The sequence below is a fragment of the Sturnira hondurensis genome, unplaced genomic scaffold (genome assembly GCF_014824575.4).
Source record: "Sturnira hondurensis isolate 20B ecotype Veracruz unplaced genomic scaffold, ASM1482457v3 Scaffold0000566, whole genome shotgun sequence".
Classification (NCBI taxonomy): domain Eukaryota; kingdom Metazoa; phylum Chordata; class Mammalia; order Chiroptera; family Phyllostomidae; genus Sturnira; species Sturnira hondurensis.
The window spans coordinates 841,852-860,346 of NW_028073197.1; the positions used below are offsets into that span (position 1 = coordinate 841,852).

General features: G+C 32.1%; 1 protein-coding gene across 1 annotated transcript in view; it reads left to right on the top strand.

Moving 5' to 3' along the window:
* UBA6 (ubiquitin like modifier activating enzyme 6) overlaps positions 1 to 18,495 on the top strand; it is a 73,351-nt gene that overhangs the window by 39,127 nt on the left and 15,729 nt on the right. Inside the window, exons 13-25 of the mRNA XM_037042082.1 lie at positions 134 to 200; positions 5,222 to 5,365; positions 7,219 to 7,286; positions 7,778 to 7,856; positions 8,958 to 9,038; positions 10,615 to 10,692; positions 12,139 to 12,320; positions 13,602 to 13,707; positions 15,208 to 15,297; positions 15,403 to 15,483; positions 16,225 to 16,353; positions 18,200 to 18,251; positions 18,342 to 18,405. Of these exons, the coding sequence (XP_036897977.1) occupies positions 134 to 200; positions 5,222 to 5,365; positions 7,219 to 7,286; positions 7,778 to 7,856; positions 8,958 to 9,038; positions 10,615 to 10,692; positions 12,139 to 12,320; positions 13,602 to 13,707; positions 15,208 to 15,297; positions 15,403 to 15,483; positions 16,225 to 16,353; positions 18,200 to 18,251; positions 18,342 to 18,405 (1,221 nt within the window). The remainder of the gene's footprint in view (positions 1 to 133; positions 201 to 5,221; positions 5,366 to 7,218; positions 7,287 to 7,777; positions 7,857 to 8,957; positions 9,039 to 10,614; positions 10,693 to 12,138; positions 12,321 to 13,601; positions 13,708 to 15,207; positions 15,298 to 15,402; positions 15,484 to 16,224; positions 16,354 to 18,199; positions 18,252 to 18,341; positions 18,406 to 18,495) is intronic.

Sequence of the window (18,495 nt, forward strand, 5' to 3'; positions counted from 1 at the left end):
AATACTTTGTGCTCCTACCTGTTGGCAAAATTCTGTATTTTTTACCTACTTCTTAAATTTTAGATTTTAATATAACCTATTGTTTATTATAATTGAGAAAATTGAATTTGGGGTGCTTTGTTTTGAATCGTAGATGTAAAAAAGATTCAGAAGAGCTGTTGAAATTAGCAACATCTATAAGCGAAACCTTGGAAGAGAAGGTAACTAACTATTCAAAGAAATGGCTGACAAAATATGTGTAACATATAAATATTCTACATATTATTTTTTTTCTTATTCTTTAGATCACAACTTTGCTAGTTATTGACAGTAGATAAGTTATTGACTTTGATCTGTTTTGATTGATAAATGTATAAAATTTATCTCAGGTTGACCTGAGAGGGTGAACATGAGATAATTTGATTTTGTGAAGTACTTAGAACTAACTGTATGTGGCACATAGTAATAGAATTTGCCATTGCAGCTATGTTTTTAGTGTCGGTATTATCTCTTCTGATTTACTTGGTTTGTTAATCCTCTAAAACTCACCATGGAAAGTCATCGGCTTTCCTATAAATCATCTCCTTTGTAAATTATATATTCATATCTCTTCATCACATTTTACATGTTGTGTGTGGATTTATAACCTAGAACATTGTTTTCCATGTTACAGTGACAGCCTGCCAGCTTCCATTTCAGCAGAAATAAACATAGCAATATCTGTGCTATTATTTGAAAATTGTGTTGTTGTTCTTATTTTATAAAAATAAAGGAGAAATGAAAGTTTTAATATTAGTTTTAAGAATAATATCTCATTTTATGTAATTAAAACAAAGAAGAAAATAATAAATGTACTGAGAGTAAATCACTAGTCATAAGTGAAGACCTCTTACTGCATATTTAGTGGTTAAAAAAATGTATGAAAGGTCAAGAACTATATGATTGCATTCATATGTGGGATATAAAGCAAAAAGCAACAAATGAGCAAACATAAACAAACACAAAAACAGACTCGTAGGTATAGACAACAGAATGGTGGTTACCAGAGTGGAGAGGTGTGGGAAGAGGATGAAGAGGATAAAGGGGAGGGGTCAAAATACAAGGTGACCGGAGGAAGGAGACTAGACTTCAGGTTGGGAGAGCATAAATGAGTATACAGCTATCATATTATAAAGTTGTACACCTGAAGTTGATATAATGTTATTAGCCAGTGTTACCCCAATACATTTAATTTAAAAATATAATAAAAATAGTTCAAAACTATTAAGTTTTTTCATACTGTTAAAAATGTATGAAAGGTAGAAGTAATTGTTGAAATCTGTGATTAAAAGGAAGCATCTGATTGGGGATTTATCAGATTTATTGAGATAAAACTTAAAGTAAATTTCACCCTTTTTAGGTATACAGTTAGTTATGTAAAATTCTGAGTATAGTTAATACATCTGTACACAATGAATTCACAGTGTCCAGTCATGTATCTACTGCCACAATCAAGATATAAAATGTTTCTATAATGTAATACTTACCTTTTTAAAATAATTAAAACATAGAAACCATTTGTCATTCATATCTCCTTGATAAACTGTCTTTTTAAATTTGCTTGTTTTTAATTGGGTAGTCTTTCTTTTTTAAGTGAGAGGTTTATATATTCTGGATATCAGTCCTTTCTTTTACAAATATTGTTTTTCAGTCTGCATTGTATTTTCATTTTATTGCGTCCTTTCAAAAAGGTTTTTAATTTTAAGCTCAGATTTTTTTTGTGACTTGTTTTTTTTTTTTAAAAAACCCAGTGTCACAAAGATTTTTCTCCTGTGCTGGCTTCTAAAAGTTTTATAGTTTTGTGAATTCATTTTTTATGTTATGCAAAATATAACTCAGGTGTACATGACTATATTTTGAATTCATTATATAGTTTTGTAGTTTGTGAGTTGATTTTTTTATACTTTGATCAAAGATAATTTTTTGTGTATGAATATCCAGTAATTGTAGCCCATTTGTTGAAAAGACAGTTCTTTCTCTATTCATTTTTAGTAGCACCTATACCAACAATTCGTTGACCATCTATATGTATGGCTATATCTGAACTCACTGTTATCTTTCATTGGTTGTTTCTTTTGCTAGTACCATCCTATTTTGATTACTCTTGCTTTATACTATATCTTAAACTCAGTTTCGGTCTGTAGTATATTTCTCAGAAAGAGCTCAGAATTATAGTATTCTTTAGAGTCTTACATACTTTAAATGTTTCCTGTAACTTTCATACACCTGGGGTGGATATAAAATTCTAGGTTCTTTCTTCAGTAATATCTTTCTTTGTATCTTACTCTTGAGAAATATGATGTCAGCTGAATTTTCTTACTCTTATGAGTAATGGGGTCTTGTCATGTTTAGGCCCTGTATATATTTTTATATATATGACTTATGGTTCATTGTTCAGTCAATTTTTCCAGCTGTACCTGAACCATTTTGGTACATAGTGGCAGGTTTTTGAAGTTTATTTATATCTTTCCTTCTTTGGGGGATAAAATGGATTGTTTTTGTTCTATTAAATTTCTGATTCAGAAATCAGAAATTTAGGTGGAGTATTTTGTGTTTGTTATCCCACATCTCCCAAGTGCTTATTAAGGATATACAATCACCAAATAAAATTTAATCCATCTTGTAATTGGTTTGGCAGAGAAATTTTCACCAGCTGAAATGTTTTGATTTTGACTTTGTTTCCTTCTTATATTAGCTTGTTACAGTAAAAGTTTTTCTTTTTGTTTTTGGACAGGGTAAGGATTTGGGGTACTTTTTTAGATTTCTAATTCTAGAACCCCTCTTCTCTCAGGATATAAGAAGGAATTTCTTTGTGGGTGTTGTTTTTTAGGGAGTGGAGTATATGAGTTGGTTTGTCTGTGGTTCTCTTTGATTTCTGCCAAATCCTTAACTTTCCCTCTTCCTTCTTTAGCCTTCCCTGACAAAGGATGTCTCCCCCTTTGTATTTATATCACTCTTCCCCAGAGAAGTTCTTTCAACATATCTGTTGCTGAGGTCTTAGATTTTATACATGTTCAGTATTTTTTTTTTGCTTTTACTGTGAGAATTTATGTTTTCTCAGGATTATTTTGACTGCTTCATCATCATTAAGCCTTTCATACTCTTCTGTGGTTATTCTGTGCAGGCAGATTTGCAGCAATATGAAGTCCAGACATAGTTCTCTTGGAGTTTGGTATTTGTATTTGGTTTTTTTCTTTTCTTTTTTTTAATTGTTGTTGAGTTATAGTTGTCCCACCTTTGTCCCTGTTGCTCTTCCCTGCCCATACCCCCATCCCATTGTCAATGTCCTTGAGTACTCTATTCATGTTCCTTGGCTTACACCTTCTTTCCCCTGTAATCCTCCTTACTGCTCCCCTCTGGTCAGTTTCAGTTTGTTCTTTGTTTCCATGTCTCTGGTTCTTTTTTTCTCATTTGTTTGTTTTATTGATTAGGTTCCACTTAGAAGTGAAATCATACAGTATTTGTCTTCCACCTCCTGGCTTATTTCACTTAGCATAAAACTTTCCAGTTCCACCCATGCTGTTGCAAAGGGTAAGGGTTCCTTCTTTCTGCTGCGAAGTATTTCATTGTGTAAATGTACCACAGTTTTTTGACCCAGTCATTTACTCATGGATACTTAGGCTATTTCCGGCACTTGGCTATTGTAAATTGTGCTGCTGTGAACATTGGGGTACATGAGTTCTTTTGAACTGGTGTTTCAGGATTCTTAGGGTATAATCCCAGCAGCAAAATCAGTGGGTCAAAAGGCAGTTCCATTTTTAGGTTTTTTTTACAGTAAATTTTGTACTGTTTTCCACAGTGGCTGCACCAGTCTGCCTTCACACCAGCAGTGCACTAGGGTTCCCTTTTCTCCACAGCCTTGCCAGCAACTTGTTTGTTGATTTGTTAGCAATGGCCATTCTGACCAGTGTGAAGTGGTATCTCATTGTGGTTTTAAATTGCATCTCTCTGATGGCTACTGATGCTGAGCACTTTTTTATGTGTCTGTGGGCCCTCTGTATGTCCTCCTTGGAGAAGTGTCTGTTTTTCTATTTACAGGTAACTCGAAGGTCATAATATTCTCTTTCCTAGTACTGCTGTAGCTCTCGTGGATATGTATGTGTTGTCTTTTGGAGATTGTGTGGGGAAATTCAGATTTAAGCCATTGTCATCCTAAGGCTTCTGTTAACAATCTAATTTTTGTTTTTAATATTATCACTACCACGATTGTATGTATTCAAATGGTACAACTTAAATGAAATTATAATCTAAGTTGAGTTACTGCTAAATAATTGAAATATACAGAAAATTGAAATGGAGTGGGTGGAATAGTGAGTAGATATTAACCTCTTTTTGTATTACAAATATCTCTGAGAAATTAGTAAAAAGCCTTTCCTCTTCCCCCCTCAATGCACAAGTACTGTTATTTTACACAGGATTTCGGGAGATTAATTGAGCTGAACTTGAATCTTAAGTTAAGATTCAGGTTACTAATGTTGAAAGAATAGGAAGAGAAAAAGAAGACAGAACTTGTGAAGAGGTTGTTGTCACAAATAAAAAGTTGTGCTAAAACAATAGCTCCAAAATTCAATTCAATATTTCCTTTAAAATACTAAGAAATGTTACTTTGAGCAACATTTCATTTTTTTAAGTATAATGAGAGTTTTGTAGTGATTAACTCTTTAAATTAGTATACAAAAGTGCCATTATGCTCTTAATTTTTTCTAAACTGCCTTTTTAACAATGTATTGCTTTTCACGCCTTTACTTTTTGTTTACCGCTTAGAGGACAAACTGATAGTATCTTGTCATTTTTATCGGTTATTTTATTTTCAAGTTTTTTTCCATAGTTTTCATTAAAATATATATATATTTAATTCTGGTTGTTTCTTAATGTTGACAGACATCATACACCTGTTATTTTTTTAAAAGCTATACATATTCAATATTTCAGTTAATTCCAAATGGTGCCCCTAGTGTAACATAAAAAGTCATAAAGCGAGAGTGGCAGGTACTAATAAAGAGAAATACTGCCTAGGGTAGCGAGCATGCAACTGGGTCTTCTACTGTGAGATGAGAACTTGTTTAGAACTTAAAAATTAGTAGAAAAATTGAGTGGATTTTTTGAAGTTAAGATATAATAATTCTCACATTGAGTCATTGAAATTTTGAATGTGTTATGTGAATACTCTTAATATTTTTGTCTTTCATGACCTATGTTTCAGCCTGAAGTAGATGCTGACATTGTGCATTGGCTTTCTTGGACTGCTCAAGGCTACTTAGCTCCACTTGCTGCAGCAGTAGGAGGTGTTGCCAGCCAGGAAGTATTGAAAGCAGTGACAGGAAAGTTTTCTCCTTTGTGCCAGTGGGTTAGTTCTGGATTTTAATATTTTTTATATTTAAGGTTGAACTATAAGACATTCATTATATCTATGTAATGAATGTCTTACAAATTTTAGTGTTAATCTAAAAGCAACCTTAAAGTATTTTTTGATGCATGAGAGAGATGCATGCATGAGAGATTCCACCAAAACTTAATTCTGAAACTAGTATGATCATATACTGAGGCTGTTAGGCTTGTAACCCAGAGTTGCATTCGAGGATGTATTTACCTCATTTGTGAGAGTGAAGGAATGACTTTTCTATTCTTATACTTAGTTAATCTCTTATATTATTAGGTTCTCATTCATGGGTTCTCAGAAAGGTTGTTCTGTGGAATGTTTGGCATCATCCATCTTTAGATTCCTTTCCTAGGTATAAATACTAAAGATAGAAAACAAGGGAATGGTAGATTTCAGAACTAGATAAGGTAAAAACATAATGTGATATAAAAACACTCATTTCTGTTACCAGTAGTAATAATCAGCAGGTGATATCAAAGGACACTCTTCAGGCTCTTAGTTTTTTTGAAACGCTTTAAACATTGTGACTTTAACAATTATCATTTTTGTATGTTTTTAAGAAATACCTACATAATGCTATTTTGATGCTGAATTATTTGGTTTATTTTAACATAGTACAAATTCATTTGTAAAAATCTGGATTAGATACAGCTGTTAACTGCATGGAAAGTTATATAAAGTATGTTAATAATGTAGGTTCTGTATTATAAGTAAATAACCATTTGATCATATTCAGATTTAGCAACATAAGTAACATCAATGATGAAAATGGAAGTGAGACTTAGTTTTGTTTTTCATTAACTTAAATTAATTCTGCTTGGTATTTTTAAAATGTTGAAATTGTGGCTTTCTAGACCATTTCCTTGGTATGTATGTAATTGTAAGTGATGTATAATATATACCCAGGCTGGAAAATAAATATAGAGTAATCAGATTACTGTGGATGTACAAAAAACAAGTTTTCTCTCACCTTCCAAGTTCTTTTAGCTGAGCTAATAATCAAATTTACATGAGTCAGATTAGCAGGAGAGTATGTCCAAAGTTTATTAAGGATGTACATATGGGGGTACCACAAGAATATGAAACCCCGAAGAGTCATTGGGTAGTTGAAGTTTACATGCCATCTTGACAAAGGAGAGGGAAGCAGAGGTCTTCAAAGGGGGAATGGGCAATTTGTAGATGAGAAAGAGCAAACATGTGGTAAACAAAATCTTTCTGGGCCACCTGGAAACAGTAGGAGACAAAGGAAAGTTCAGCAAACTGGCTTTGCTAGATTTCTGCCTGCTTGCCACATTTGGTTTATGTTGCTTAAGGTGATGGTCCCTTCTTTCAGCAGATTCTTCTTTCTGAATATCTTTAGTTACGTAAAGGTAGAGAGGATGAAAGGTTCTTTCTGAGTATTTCATGTCTTAACTAGCTTAAAGCCAGTTTCCAAAAAGGTATAGGTTTTGGCAAAACTTTGGTCCCTTCATTACTTATTCAAATGCAGCTATATTTGAATGGGGCTTCCAGAGTTTTTGTATAGTTATAAAAATAGATTTGGAGGTGGAGTTTCCTTTTGTTTGTAAAACAAACATCTTTAAGATGGCTAAATGACATGAATCAAATTGTATCTTTTAACAAATACTTCGGGTTTAATTGTTTTAATAAAAGAATACATGCACATATTATATTCAAAACAATTATAGTTTTAATCTATTCTAAATTGGTATTTTTAATTTTATTTTCCTTAATCATAAATAATTATAGAAGAGAACTATTTTTTCTAGTTATTTAAATTTTATACATAGTAAGTTATATTTTTTATCTTCTACTTTAAGTTATACATTGAAGCAGGAGATATTGTTGAATACCTAAGCAAACCTGAACGTGAAGAATTTCTTCCACGGTAATATTGGAATTTCTGTTGCTTTTTTCTTATTTGTATATTTGTAAGAGGCAACTGAATTAAAAGAGTTTTTGTTTGAACATGCGTTGTTTTAAATATCTTTTCTGAAACCTAACTCATTCACTTCTGCAGTTATTTCCTTCCTATTTAAAGGTGACATGTCATGATAATGTCATATGTCTTTACCACTTTACAAATGATGAATATAAAGTTTAAATTTTATGTTTTTATGAGAATGGTTAGCACTAAATACTCTGATGAACAGTTCCTATTCTGCAACTGTTATTTATATCAGAAATTCACCTTTTTGAGTTACAAATCTCTGAGAAGCTGATAAAAGAGAGCTATGGTTCATTTCCCCCAAATAATATACCCCAAAAGTTTTGCCTTCAATTTAAAGTACAATATTAAATTTGTATTAACAATGAAACTAATCTTAATAATGTTTTAAATGCCTTTCTGGGGTTTTTTTGGCATGTTGTTTTCTTCAGAGGAGATAGATATGATGCCTTACGAGCCTGCATTGGAGACAGTCTGTGTCAGAAGGTACAAAATTTGAATATCTTCTTGGTAAGTATAAATAATGATGAAAATGAATAGTATATTCATACTGCTGTTATGTGTCAGCAAGTTAATTTATTAAAGCAAATTTAAATCTAAGTGAGTACACATTCTAACATAGTAAATGCTTAGAGCCAGGGTTTGCAAAACTGTGGCTGATAGACGGAATCCATCCTGCCCTTTGTTAATGTGGCTGTAGTCGGAACACAGCCACACCCATTTATTTATGTATTGTTCAGGACTTCTTTTATGCTCGAATAGTGGTTTGTGTGGTTGTGACAGGGACCATAATGGCCTGCAAAGCTGAAAATATTTACTGTCTGACTCTTCCCAAAAGTTTGCCAACTGCTGATCTAAAGAATTAATACATTTAAAATGAGCTCTGACCAGTGTGGCCCAGTTGGTTGGATGTAGTCCCATCCCACAAGACGAAGGGTCATTGGCTCCTCTCGCAGTCAGGGCATATGCCTGGGTTGCAGCTTTGTCCCTAGTCAGAGCATGGACGAGAGGCAGCCAGTTGATTGATGTTTTTCTCTCACATTGATGTTTTTCTCCCTCTCTTGTTTTCTCTCTTCCCCTCTTTATAAAAAAATAAAAGTATTGAAAATGTAAATATGGTACTTTTGAATATTAAATCATTTTCTAGAAATGCATTAAAATTGGAGGTTTTTATCCATTTTTCTTCTCACCAAGTGAAGGACTATGTATGTGGATTCTGTCTTTCTTAAATATCTTTTTTACTTAAGGAATAAATTATTTTTATTAATTTGTTTTGCTGACATTTTGTGCTATTTGTTTCTATGTTATATAAAACAGAAATGAATTCAGTGTTTGACTTTTGTTTGGAATTTTACAATATCTTTCTGTTTAAAAGAAATTCAATATTGTGCTTTTTAAAATTTGGTTTATACTTTTTTTTTCTGTAACTGAGACACTTAATAGCATTATAAACCAGTTAAATACTTTAAACTAAAATGAATTACAGATGTTCAAACTATTTTTAAAAGTATGTATTTATTGTAAGGTAGCATTGATGGAAATTATGAAATTGCTCTTTAGTAAGTAGAATCTCTGATTTTATTTAATCTTATATATTTTTCTCTTCCATAGGTAGGATGTGGAGCCATAGGCTGTGAAATGTTAAAAAATTTTGCTTTACTTGGTGTTGGCACAAGCAAAGAGAAGGGAATGGTAAGATATAAATTCTTGAGAGTTAAAAGTTTATACATATTTCTCTCGCTCTCCATTTCTTAACTCTATTTGACTACACAGACCTAAAGTATTAGTTTCTGAGGATAGATTATTAAGCTAGAAATAGGAAGATTCTGGTTGTACCCTGACCACTTTTTTCAAGTTATGTGACCCTGTGGGAAATCAATTCAGTTTTTTGCTCTTAAATTTCTCTGATACTGGCAACTGATGTCTGTACATCTGCCTCATTCTGTTATTGTTAAAATCAAATGCAGAAGGGCTTTGTAAACTATAAAACACATTAATATTGTTGTTATTTCGTTAGATGCTACTTGATAATTATTGAATAAATCTGTGGGAGAAGCTAATCTTAGAAAGCTGAAGGCTACTCAGATATAATTTCAATCAGTGATTATCAAAAGAACAGGGAATAATGTAAACTTGTGCATATAGTTTAAATTTTTAAGATTATAAGTGTTCAGTTAATTGAGAAGCCATGTTGTATATTTAATTAAAAATGTGTTTCACCTTAAGATATAAACTAGCCTCCCAGAGTAGTGATTTCATACATTTGTCATGGTGACTAATAGTGAGTAATTTTGTAGTTAATCAAACTTTGCTTATTATTTCACTCAAAGAGATGTTTGTTACTATTAGTTATAGACAGATGTTCTACATTTATATTATTCCTGCTCAGTAATTGTGTTCCACAAACTGCTATTAGTTCTGGTAGTTTTAAAAAAGGTACTTCTGAAAAAGAAATAAAATCCTTCATTGTATGAGTTTGGGAATCACCTGAATACTTTTCAGCTTTTTGGAAATTCACAATTCATATTAGCCTGTAAAGATCAGGAAAAGACTTACAATAAACCTACTGATTTTCTGGTACCAGAACAAGGTAAGTGTGCTGGAACAGATTTTTATTCTGTTGCAAACACATAGACCTGCTGTATAAATTATTTAAGTGTTTGCATATATGTAGCCAGACTAACTGGAAAGAAGGAAAGAAAAATCCCCAGGTTCTAGGAACCAAAAGAAAAACTAATTCACTAGCTAAAAGCAGTCCCTGGCTGTGGTACTGTTTTATCTTCAAGACAGGTAAAGACATTGGACAAATAAAATGATACAAGAGTATTATTTATTGGTGCTCACAGAAAAAAGTTACTAGATAACGTGAGCAGTATGTGAAGCAAGGGTAACTAGAGGCTTTGTCAACATTGTTAGATTGATTTTTAAAACTTCTAATAAAAATAAATTTGATTTGGAAGTGGGAAGATTAAAAATAAGTTAAATGTTTATTGATAACATGCAAAGTACAAGAGAAACTATATACTCTAATTGTTTAGGAACAAGATAAATGTTTAATTTGACATTTCTTTGTTAAACATTAATTATAAATAAGTATAGGTATAAAAAGAGTAGTAATGGAAATCATTTTGCTATATTTGTATCCATGTAACTTTTACCAGCCAAAATAATTTAGAATAACTTGTGGGAGTTATTTTAGTCATACTGAGAAAAGCAGAATAGATTTAAACTTACTTGTTACATATTTTTGCCCCTTTCTTGATATTAGATTACAGTTACAGATCCTGACTTGATAGAAAAATCCAACTTGAACAGGCAGTTCCTATTTCGTCCTCATCACATACAGGTATGTTGCTCTCCATTTCAGAATTAAATCATCTGTTGTGTTATGAGTTTCTCTTTAGTATGTAGAAAATGGTGCTTGACAAGCCTAATATTCTTTAATAATTTGATCTCTAAAATTATCAAATAATGGGGACGATTATAGGAAAAATATATTAATTTGGTTTTACCTCGATTTTGGATGTTCAAAGCTGACTTGTGAATTGTGGGCAGTATTTTTTTTTTTCATTTTGTAGTCACCAAAGTATGTCTACATATTTAATTTTAGAAACTGAGGATATGTATAGAAGCAGATTCTCTAATTTGAATGTTAAAGTTTAGCACTTGGAATTTTGTAATCTGGTGATCTTGTTTGACTATTTAACATCCCTTATTAATGTAAAATAATGTTTGTTTTTAGTCTTTTTTTATAGAGATTAAAATATTTAAGCCAGGAAAAGAAGTAATTTGGTTAGTCAAGGAAATGTGCTTTTACCTTAGGATGTGTTTTTTTTTTCACTTTATTTTTCCACACTCATAGTAATGATAGCTAACTAAGTTTAAGAATGTCATTGTAAACAGAGAAGTAACTAAAGCAGGTGGAGTAGTTAACCTAATAGTCTCACTTACCAAATATAAAGGACTAAGTAACAGGATCTAATACACTAAAATGTATGTTACAAAATTCATTTACTTAACTGCATTAAGTTCTAGAATAACTATAAAGTCCTAGTTATTCTTATTTTACTGAGTTCTGACAAAGTTTGTACTTTGTATGTATACTAACAGCACTGAGAAGTAAAAACATGTCAGCAGTGGGAGAAGAGACAGAAGTACCATTAAAGCTAGATGCATGTATTGAAACAGAATGATCCATAGATACTTAGTGTCAGAGCCAGTACTTTCAAATGAGCTTTGTTGACACCTGAAATGACACTAATGATTTTTAAGAAAAGAATGAATTATAGTTATGCTATTTTTATAAAGATGAAAAAATAAATTTTTAAATGATTACATCCAGAAATAATAATATTTTTAAAGCTTTTATTTTTAAAGTGTTAGATTCTCAAACCTGTGAGAGCTCATTTTCTGCAGTTTGGATTTCTAATGTTTTACTTAATGTATTTTCATCTTTTTCTAGGCAGTTAGCTGATTTAAACTTCATAACTATAATAGAAAGAGCAATGTACTTTTAGTTAAACTTTTAACTAGTATATTAGGAACTCTGAAGCACTTAGCTAAGCAAAGAGAGATTTAGATTTCTATTAATAATATGTAAATTATTTAGATTAATATGCACTATTAAATGTGATATGGCTACAATGAATGTAATTTCCACAAACTAAAAACTGAAATTGATCTCAATACTCTCACGTCATACATATTTTCCAAAGTGATAAGAGTGTGTAAGTTCAATCATAGACTGTCTTTTCTGTTTCATTTATTTCTTCCATTTTTGTTACTTGTTTAGAAACCTAAAAGCTACACTGCTGCTGATGCAACCCTGAAAATAAATCCTCAAGTGAGGATAGATGCACACTTGAACAAAGTATGTCCGGCCACTGAGGCAGTTTACAGCGATGAGTTCTACACCAAACAAGATGTAATTATCACTGCATTAGATAACGTGGAAGCCAGGAGATATGTAGACAGGTACGTCATTGGAACTCAGGTGCATAAAGAATTGTCTTTCTTTTATTTCCACTTCTGTTTTCCATGCTTATTTGTTGAAAAGCTACCAAATTTTTTTATTCTTCATGTTCCTATGTACCTCTCAAACCCTATGGTGATTTCCCATTGATATCTAGGATAAAATTCAAAATCTCTCACATGGTCTAAATGTGTTTTTATAGTGTCTGCCACCTGTCCACCTCCCCAGCTTAAAGTTTATCTATTCTTTCCTGGCTCCCCTTATTTTAGCTACACATTTTTTTTAGTTCTTACAGGGCATGCAGTATTTTTTCTTAACCTAAGGGACTTAAATATACTCTTCTTCAGCCTCAGAAAATTATGTTTGTCTTGTTCCAAAATTCTTGATCCCAAATTACTATTTACTCTCCACCTACCTTAGTTTTTTTTCTTCAGCCTTTAATCGCTACCTAAATGTCTTTCTTCGAACAGGCTTTCTTTAACCCCCAAATTCTAAATTAGAATTCCTATGGTAATCTTTTATAGAACTAAGCATATTCCTTCATTGCACTTATTTTATTGATGTACATATTTATTTAATGTTTGTTTCCTCATTAAATCATTTATTTAGGGACCATTTATTTTCCCATCGCTCTGTCATTGTTTAACACATGATGTCATTCAGTGAATACTTGTTAAATAAGATGAGTGACAATGATATGGCACCCCTTACATAATTTTCATTACATCTTTGTGTGACTCTTTAACGTTACAGTGTGAGAGCAGGCATATAAACAGAAGGAAAATTTACAAGTTGAGAGTGTAGCGGAAGGTTTATTCTCTGGAGCAGAGGAAGGAAAAATAGCTTTAATAGAGTGTGCAGACTATAGGTATTGTAAGTATTAACAATGTACAATGTTGTTTGGAATAAAGAAAGTATTGAGATTACAGTGGGATAGAACCTGTAGCCAGAAAAATAATCAGAGAAGAAAGGATAACACAGTTAAGAGGTAACCTAGCAGAAAACAAGTCGAAGCCCAGCTTTGGTGGTGGTGATGGTAGAAGTGGCAGTAGCAATAGTAGAAGGTAAAGACAGAAATTATTAGATTGAACAGGATTTGTTGAGGAAGGGGGACAGAAACGATGAGTGGATTGTTTGGTGGTAATGTATATTTTCTAAAATATAGACAAGCAGTAATCAATATAATGAGTAATGTGAAGTGATCAATAGAGAGTGGTAGGATTTCCTCTGCTTACATTGTTAGTGCCACTTTTATGTTAGTTTCCTATTCTCTTTTCAAATAGCCGTTGTGTAGCAAATCTACGGCCCCTCCTGGATTCTGGAACAATGGGCACTAAGGGACACACTGAAATTGTTGTACCTCATTTGACTGAATCCTATAATAGTCATGTAAGTGATCCAGGTTTTTTTTTGAAGTAAATGTCATTTTTTTATTTATATCATAAATTTTTTGTCTTCATCAGTCTCCAGATTTGATTTAGCTTCTCTAGTCCTATGTTTGATCTGCCGTTGATGTCCATGCTTATGTGTATGTACAATTTTTAAAACATAGCTGATTTTTGTAAGTCATCAAAGTTTTGGCTTTTGGCCTTCTACATTCTATTCTCCTATTGTTTGTATCTCAGAGCTGCTTGATTAGTTTTGTTACATTTAACTTTTACAAAATCTTACTGAAGAATTAGTTTCTCTGTAGGAAGGACCAAGATACCTATATACATATATTTTCTACAAATGATATATAGATACAAATCTTTTACCCCCATAAGTAACCTTGAGATATTGACAGAGTTGAAAACCACTGACATAAGAAATAATTATAGGCCTTAGAATTTAAAGAAAGAGCAACCGTACTTGTAAAATTGAAAGAAGTACACTTTTTACAGTGTACTAAAATATTTTTACAGAATATTTCTTTACTTAATGAAAATGTTTGGTTTAGTAAAGTTTTAAAAGTTTTACCAAATTTGTTTTCCATTTATTTTATGAAATCAGAAATTTATATAACAGAAATATAATAGACCAGTTGATAAGTTTAAGTTAAATGAAATTAGATGGAGTAAATTATAATATGTTGGGTGTTGTATTGGAAATTTTTTAAAGTAGGGAATATTGTAAAATTTCAAAAGTTCCCTTGATTCACTCATTTTGCATCTTTCTCAAACCTCCTATATTCTCTGACTTTAAAATTGATAATTTAATACTCCTCTAACTTACCTATTTGGCTTATATTTCATGGTATTTCAAAAGTCAATAAATTAAAATATAAATCTCCAAGTAAAAAGAGAAAAAGTGAGTCATTTTTAGATTGGGTAAACCAGTAAACATAAGCCAAATATACCTTATAATAGGATATGGATTTTTTTTCCAGTGGTACCTTTTCACATGAGACAACACAGACATTGCCATTTGCCATTTATTTTACATACTTTCTGCAAAAAACTGTACTGAGCATCAAGGACAACATAATCATGCTCTCCAGTTTTTTCTCCATGGAGAAACTCATGGTATGCTCGCTGAATTGGGGATTCTTGAATTACTTTTCATCATAGGGACTGGTGTAAAGTTTTACTTGTAACCTTAATTCCTGGAGGAGGAAAATTAGTTCTCTGTGGTGGTCTGCTATGAGTACTGCATGGTACCAAAATGAGTACGCAGATAAAAGTGATAATAGAATTCATGGTGGTTGTTACATTGCCATTAACAAAAATAGGTTAAGTATCAAAAGAATCAATTTGTCCTCTAGTGCCAAGAAGAAAGAGGGTATAAAAATGCTGACTTTATCATATTTTTTAATTTTATTTTTTAAACTATCTTAAAACATTCAAGTAACTTCCATCAATAAACGATTGTCATTGCTTCTCTTAACTGTTATCATATTTTATTAATTAGCGGGATCCCCCAGAAGAGGAAATACCATTTTGTACTCTAAAATCCTTTCCAGCTGCTATTGAACATACTATACAGTGGGCAAGAGATAAGGTAATAAACATCTTTTTTTTCAAGGAATATTTTTTGTAGTAGAAAAGATATTTTCAACTTAGAATTAGACTTCTGTTTTTAACTTCTTCCTCTTTTCCATAATAGTTTGAAAGTTCCTTTTCCCACAAGCCTTCATTATTTAACAAGTTTTGGCAAACCTATCCATCTGCAGAAGAAGTCTTACAGGTAAAAAGTAGTACATTTTAATACAAACAACACTTTGTGTAATCTTATTTTCAAGTTACTTGCAAATGGTTTATTTTACCTACTTAAAAAGAGATTAAGGGGGTTATTATTGTTTGTAGTAAGTACATGAGGAATCTTAAAATTAGCAGGTAACACGTAACTATTTATTTTAGTTTGGTTGAACTATATGGAGTTGCCAATACTTGATCACATTTAACCCCCAAAACATCAATTCATATGTTTCAACCTAAGAAGGATGCTAGAAGAACTGCAAATAATAAAACAGATTGTTAAGCTTTGTGAGTTCCAATAAAACTTTCACAATTGGCCAGTAATATCTCAGACTTACCACTCGTAGTGAGGGCACTTTAGAGATGTTTTCTTACTTTACTTTAATCCTATACTAACGATGCCAGCTTTTTAGTGTAAAACATTATTCTTTGTACTTCTTTTAGTAAGTACATATATAGTACTAATAGATAGCAAGACATGAGGATAACTTGGGAGACAAGTAACTTTAGTTAAAATTTCATGAGCTATTTGTTTCTGTTTACTCTCCAAAACAGAGAAAAGGAAGGGGGGAAGGAAAAAGACAGGGACAAGGAGTTTGCATTGGAAAAAAATGCTGAGACACAAGAGATGGCACTTCAAATGTTGGCCAACACTTCCTGGGGGGGGGAGTGTGTGTGTGTGTCTGGTGTTCAACTGGAAATGCATTTGTTTTGTTTTCTTTCATTCTAGAAGCTACAAACTGGACACAGTTTAGAAGGCTGTTTTCAAGCTATTAAGTTACTTAGCAGAAGACCTAGAAATTGGTTCCAGTGTGTAGAGTTAGCAAGATTAAAGTTTGAAAAATATTTTAACCATAAGGTAAGTGTTATAAAGCATTAAGAAAAGGTCTGAACTTGGCTCATTTGATGACTACCAAATGAATTGCATTGACCCTAAGTGTCTGCTCTTTATTTTGGGGAAGTTTTTAGAAATAAGTAGATTTAGTGAAAACCAGTGTTGGGCACACAACTAATTTCTCTTTGAATGTTACGGATTGAAGAATACATTTATACTTCACCCAGTGGCTTGTTAGTTATACATTTAACTGACCCTTCTTTTTCTGGGTACAAAATTGGATTTTCAATAGAAGTTACCTCTGGAATGTAATGAATGCATTTCAGCAGTAGTGTTAGTTTGTTTTTCAGAGGAAAACAAGAGACTGAGAAAATAGAGCTTTTCAGTCAGAAATTTTGTTGGAATTTTTGCTTTCCTCACTGTATCTCATAATCATATTTTGTGTCTCTGTCCTCATTGTAAAATGAAGATAACAGATTAGTACCTAATTATAGAACATTGAGGCCCAAATGAATTAGTACATGTAAAGCATTCAGAACAGTACGTGGCCCATAAATACTCACTAAATATTAACTGTCATTCTTACCTCCAGTAACACAGTTGCTAGAAGGTGTCCTGCACTCTCTCTTTAGTCTCTTCTTCTCTTTAGGCATTTACCTATTGGAAGATAAATTAAGTTCATCTTTTTTAACAAGTTGTTTGATTACATTCATCTCTGCTTTTCACTTTCTTCTTGGCTCTGCTTCTTGGAAAAAAGTGGTCTATACTCACCTTGTCCAAGTCTTCATCCAGTAAATTGTCTCCTTTCCCCATTGCTATTCATTTTATCCTTACCATGATTATCAGTGGCCTCCTGTTGAAAAATACAAAGAACTCTCAGTAGTCCTTATCTTCTGTGTTTTTTTTTAACTTCATGGAAAAATTGAACAATAGAAATGTAGAGAAAATAGCATAATGAACCCCCATATAAATCCTCATATATCTCTCCTTCGGGTTTAACAATTGTCAATTTATAATCTTGTTTTCATGTATAATTTCATGCAGTATACCCTTCCTCAGATGGTTTTGAAGCAAATCTCAAATATATAATTTTAAAATAAAAAATAATATATGTTTTACTGCTTTAATTTTTGTTTTAAGGATTAGCTCCTTAAAGTAGCAGAACGATATATAAAATATGCTAGCATTTCTGTAAAAAGGGATGAAATAATCTATATTTCTGTTTGCTGTAGATGCTGTTAACCTAAAAATAAAGGGCCAAGTTAAGAGGCAACAATTTGTCAGAATTCCAAAATAACAGTTATTTAGGAAACAATGATTCAGGCAGAAACTAGAATAGTCTTCCCATTAGAAAGTGAAGGTGGGGGGTGTTCATGAGAAGGAGAAGGGAAAAAATTTCATGAACAGAAGGGAGGAATTTTTATGGGTCTTAATACTCTAAAGAAGAAATTTTTGTAGATGCAGATACCAGCATAGTATTACTAATTGTTAAAAATGTCTTTAATTTTCAATCTGGTAGTCATAATGCTTTCCTGTTTGCTTTGGAAACAGTCGTTTGCTGCCTTAGGCCCCGTCCAGTGGTTATTTTGCCCAGCTGTGCTATTTTAAAGGTTTGAGGATAAGACCTGTAAGGTATTTCCTCTGGGTGGCCACTCAGACTGCATTTTGAAGTGGCTTTGTTTATATAACTTTTATTGTGACAAACTATAAATATTGATTTTTTTAATAACAATAGAGGTTAATTCCAGGTATAGGGGAAGAGGGAGCATGACAGTCCAGAAAAGAGAGCTGTAGTGCACAAGTAATTTGGAGAATTCACTGTATATCTTTTATGTATTTTAATTTTTTTTTCACTTCTTTTTTTCTTCAGGCTCTTCAGCTTCTTTACTGTTTCCCTCTAGATACCCGATTGAAAGATGGCAGTAAGTATAACCAAGTGAGTGTTGAGAATAAAGTTTAATGCAATTTGTTACTGACTGCCTCCATTTAAAATAATATTTGTATCTTGTTAGGTTTGTTTTGGCAATCACCGAAGAGGCCTCCCTCTCCAATAAAATTTGATTTCAATGAACCTCTGTAAGTTTTTATATCCAGTTTTATATACATTTTTATTGTAAATCTGGAACATTGTGTAGGCTTATCTATTGGATGAAAATTTAAGACTCT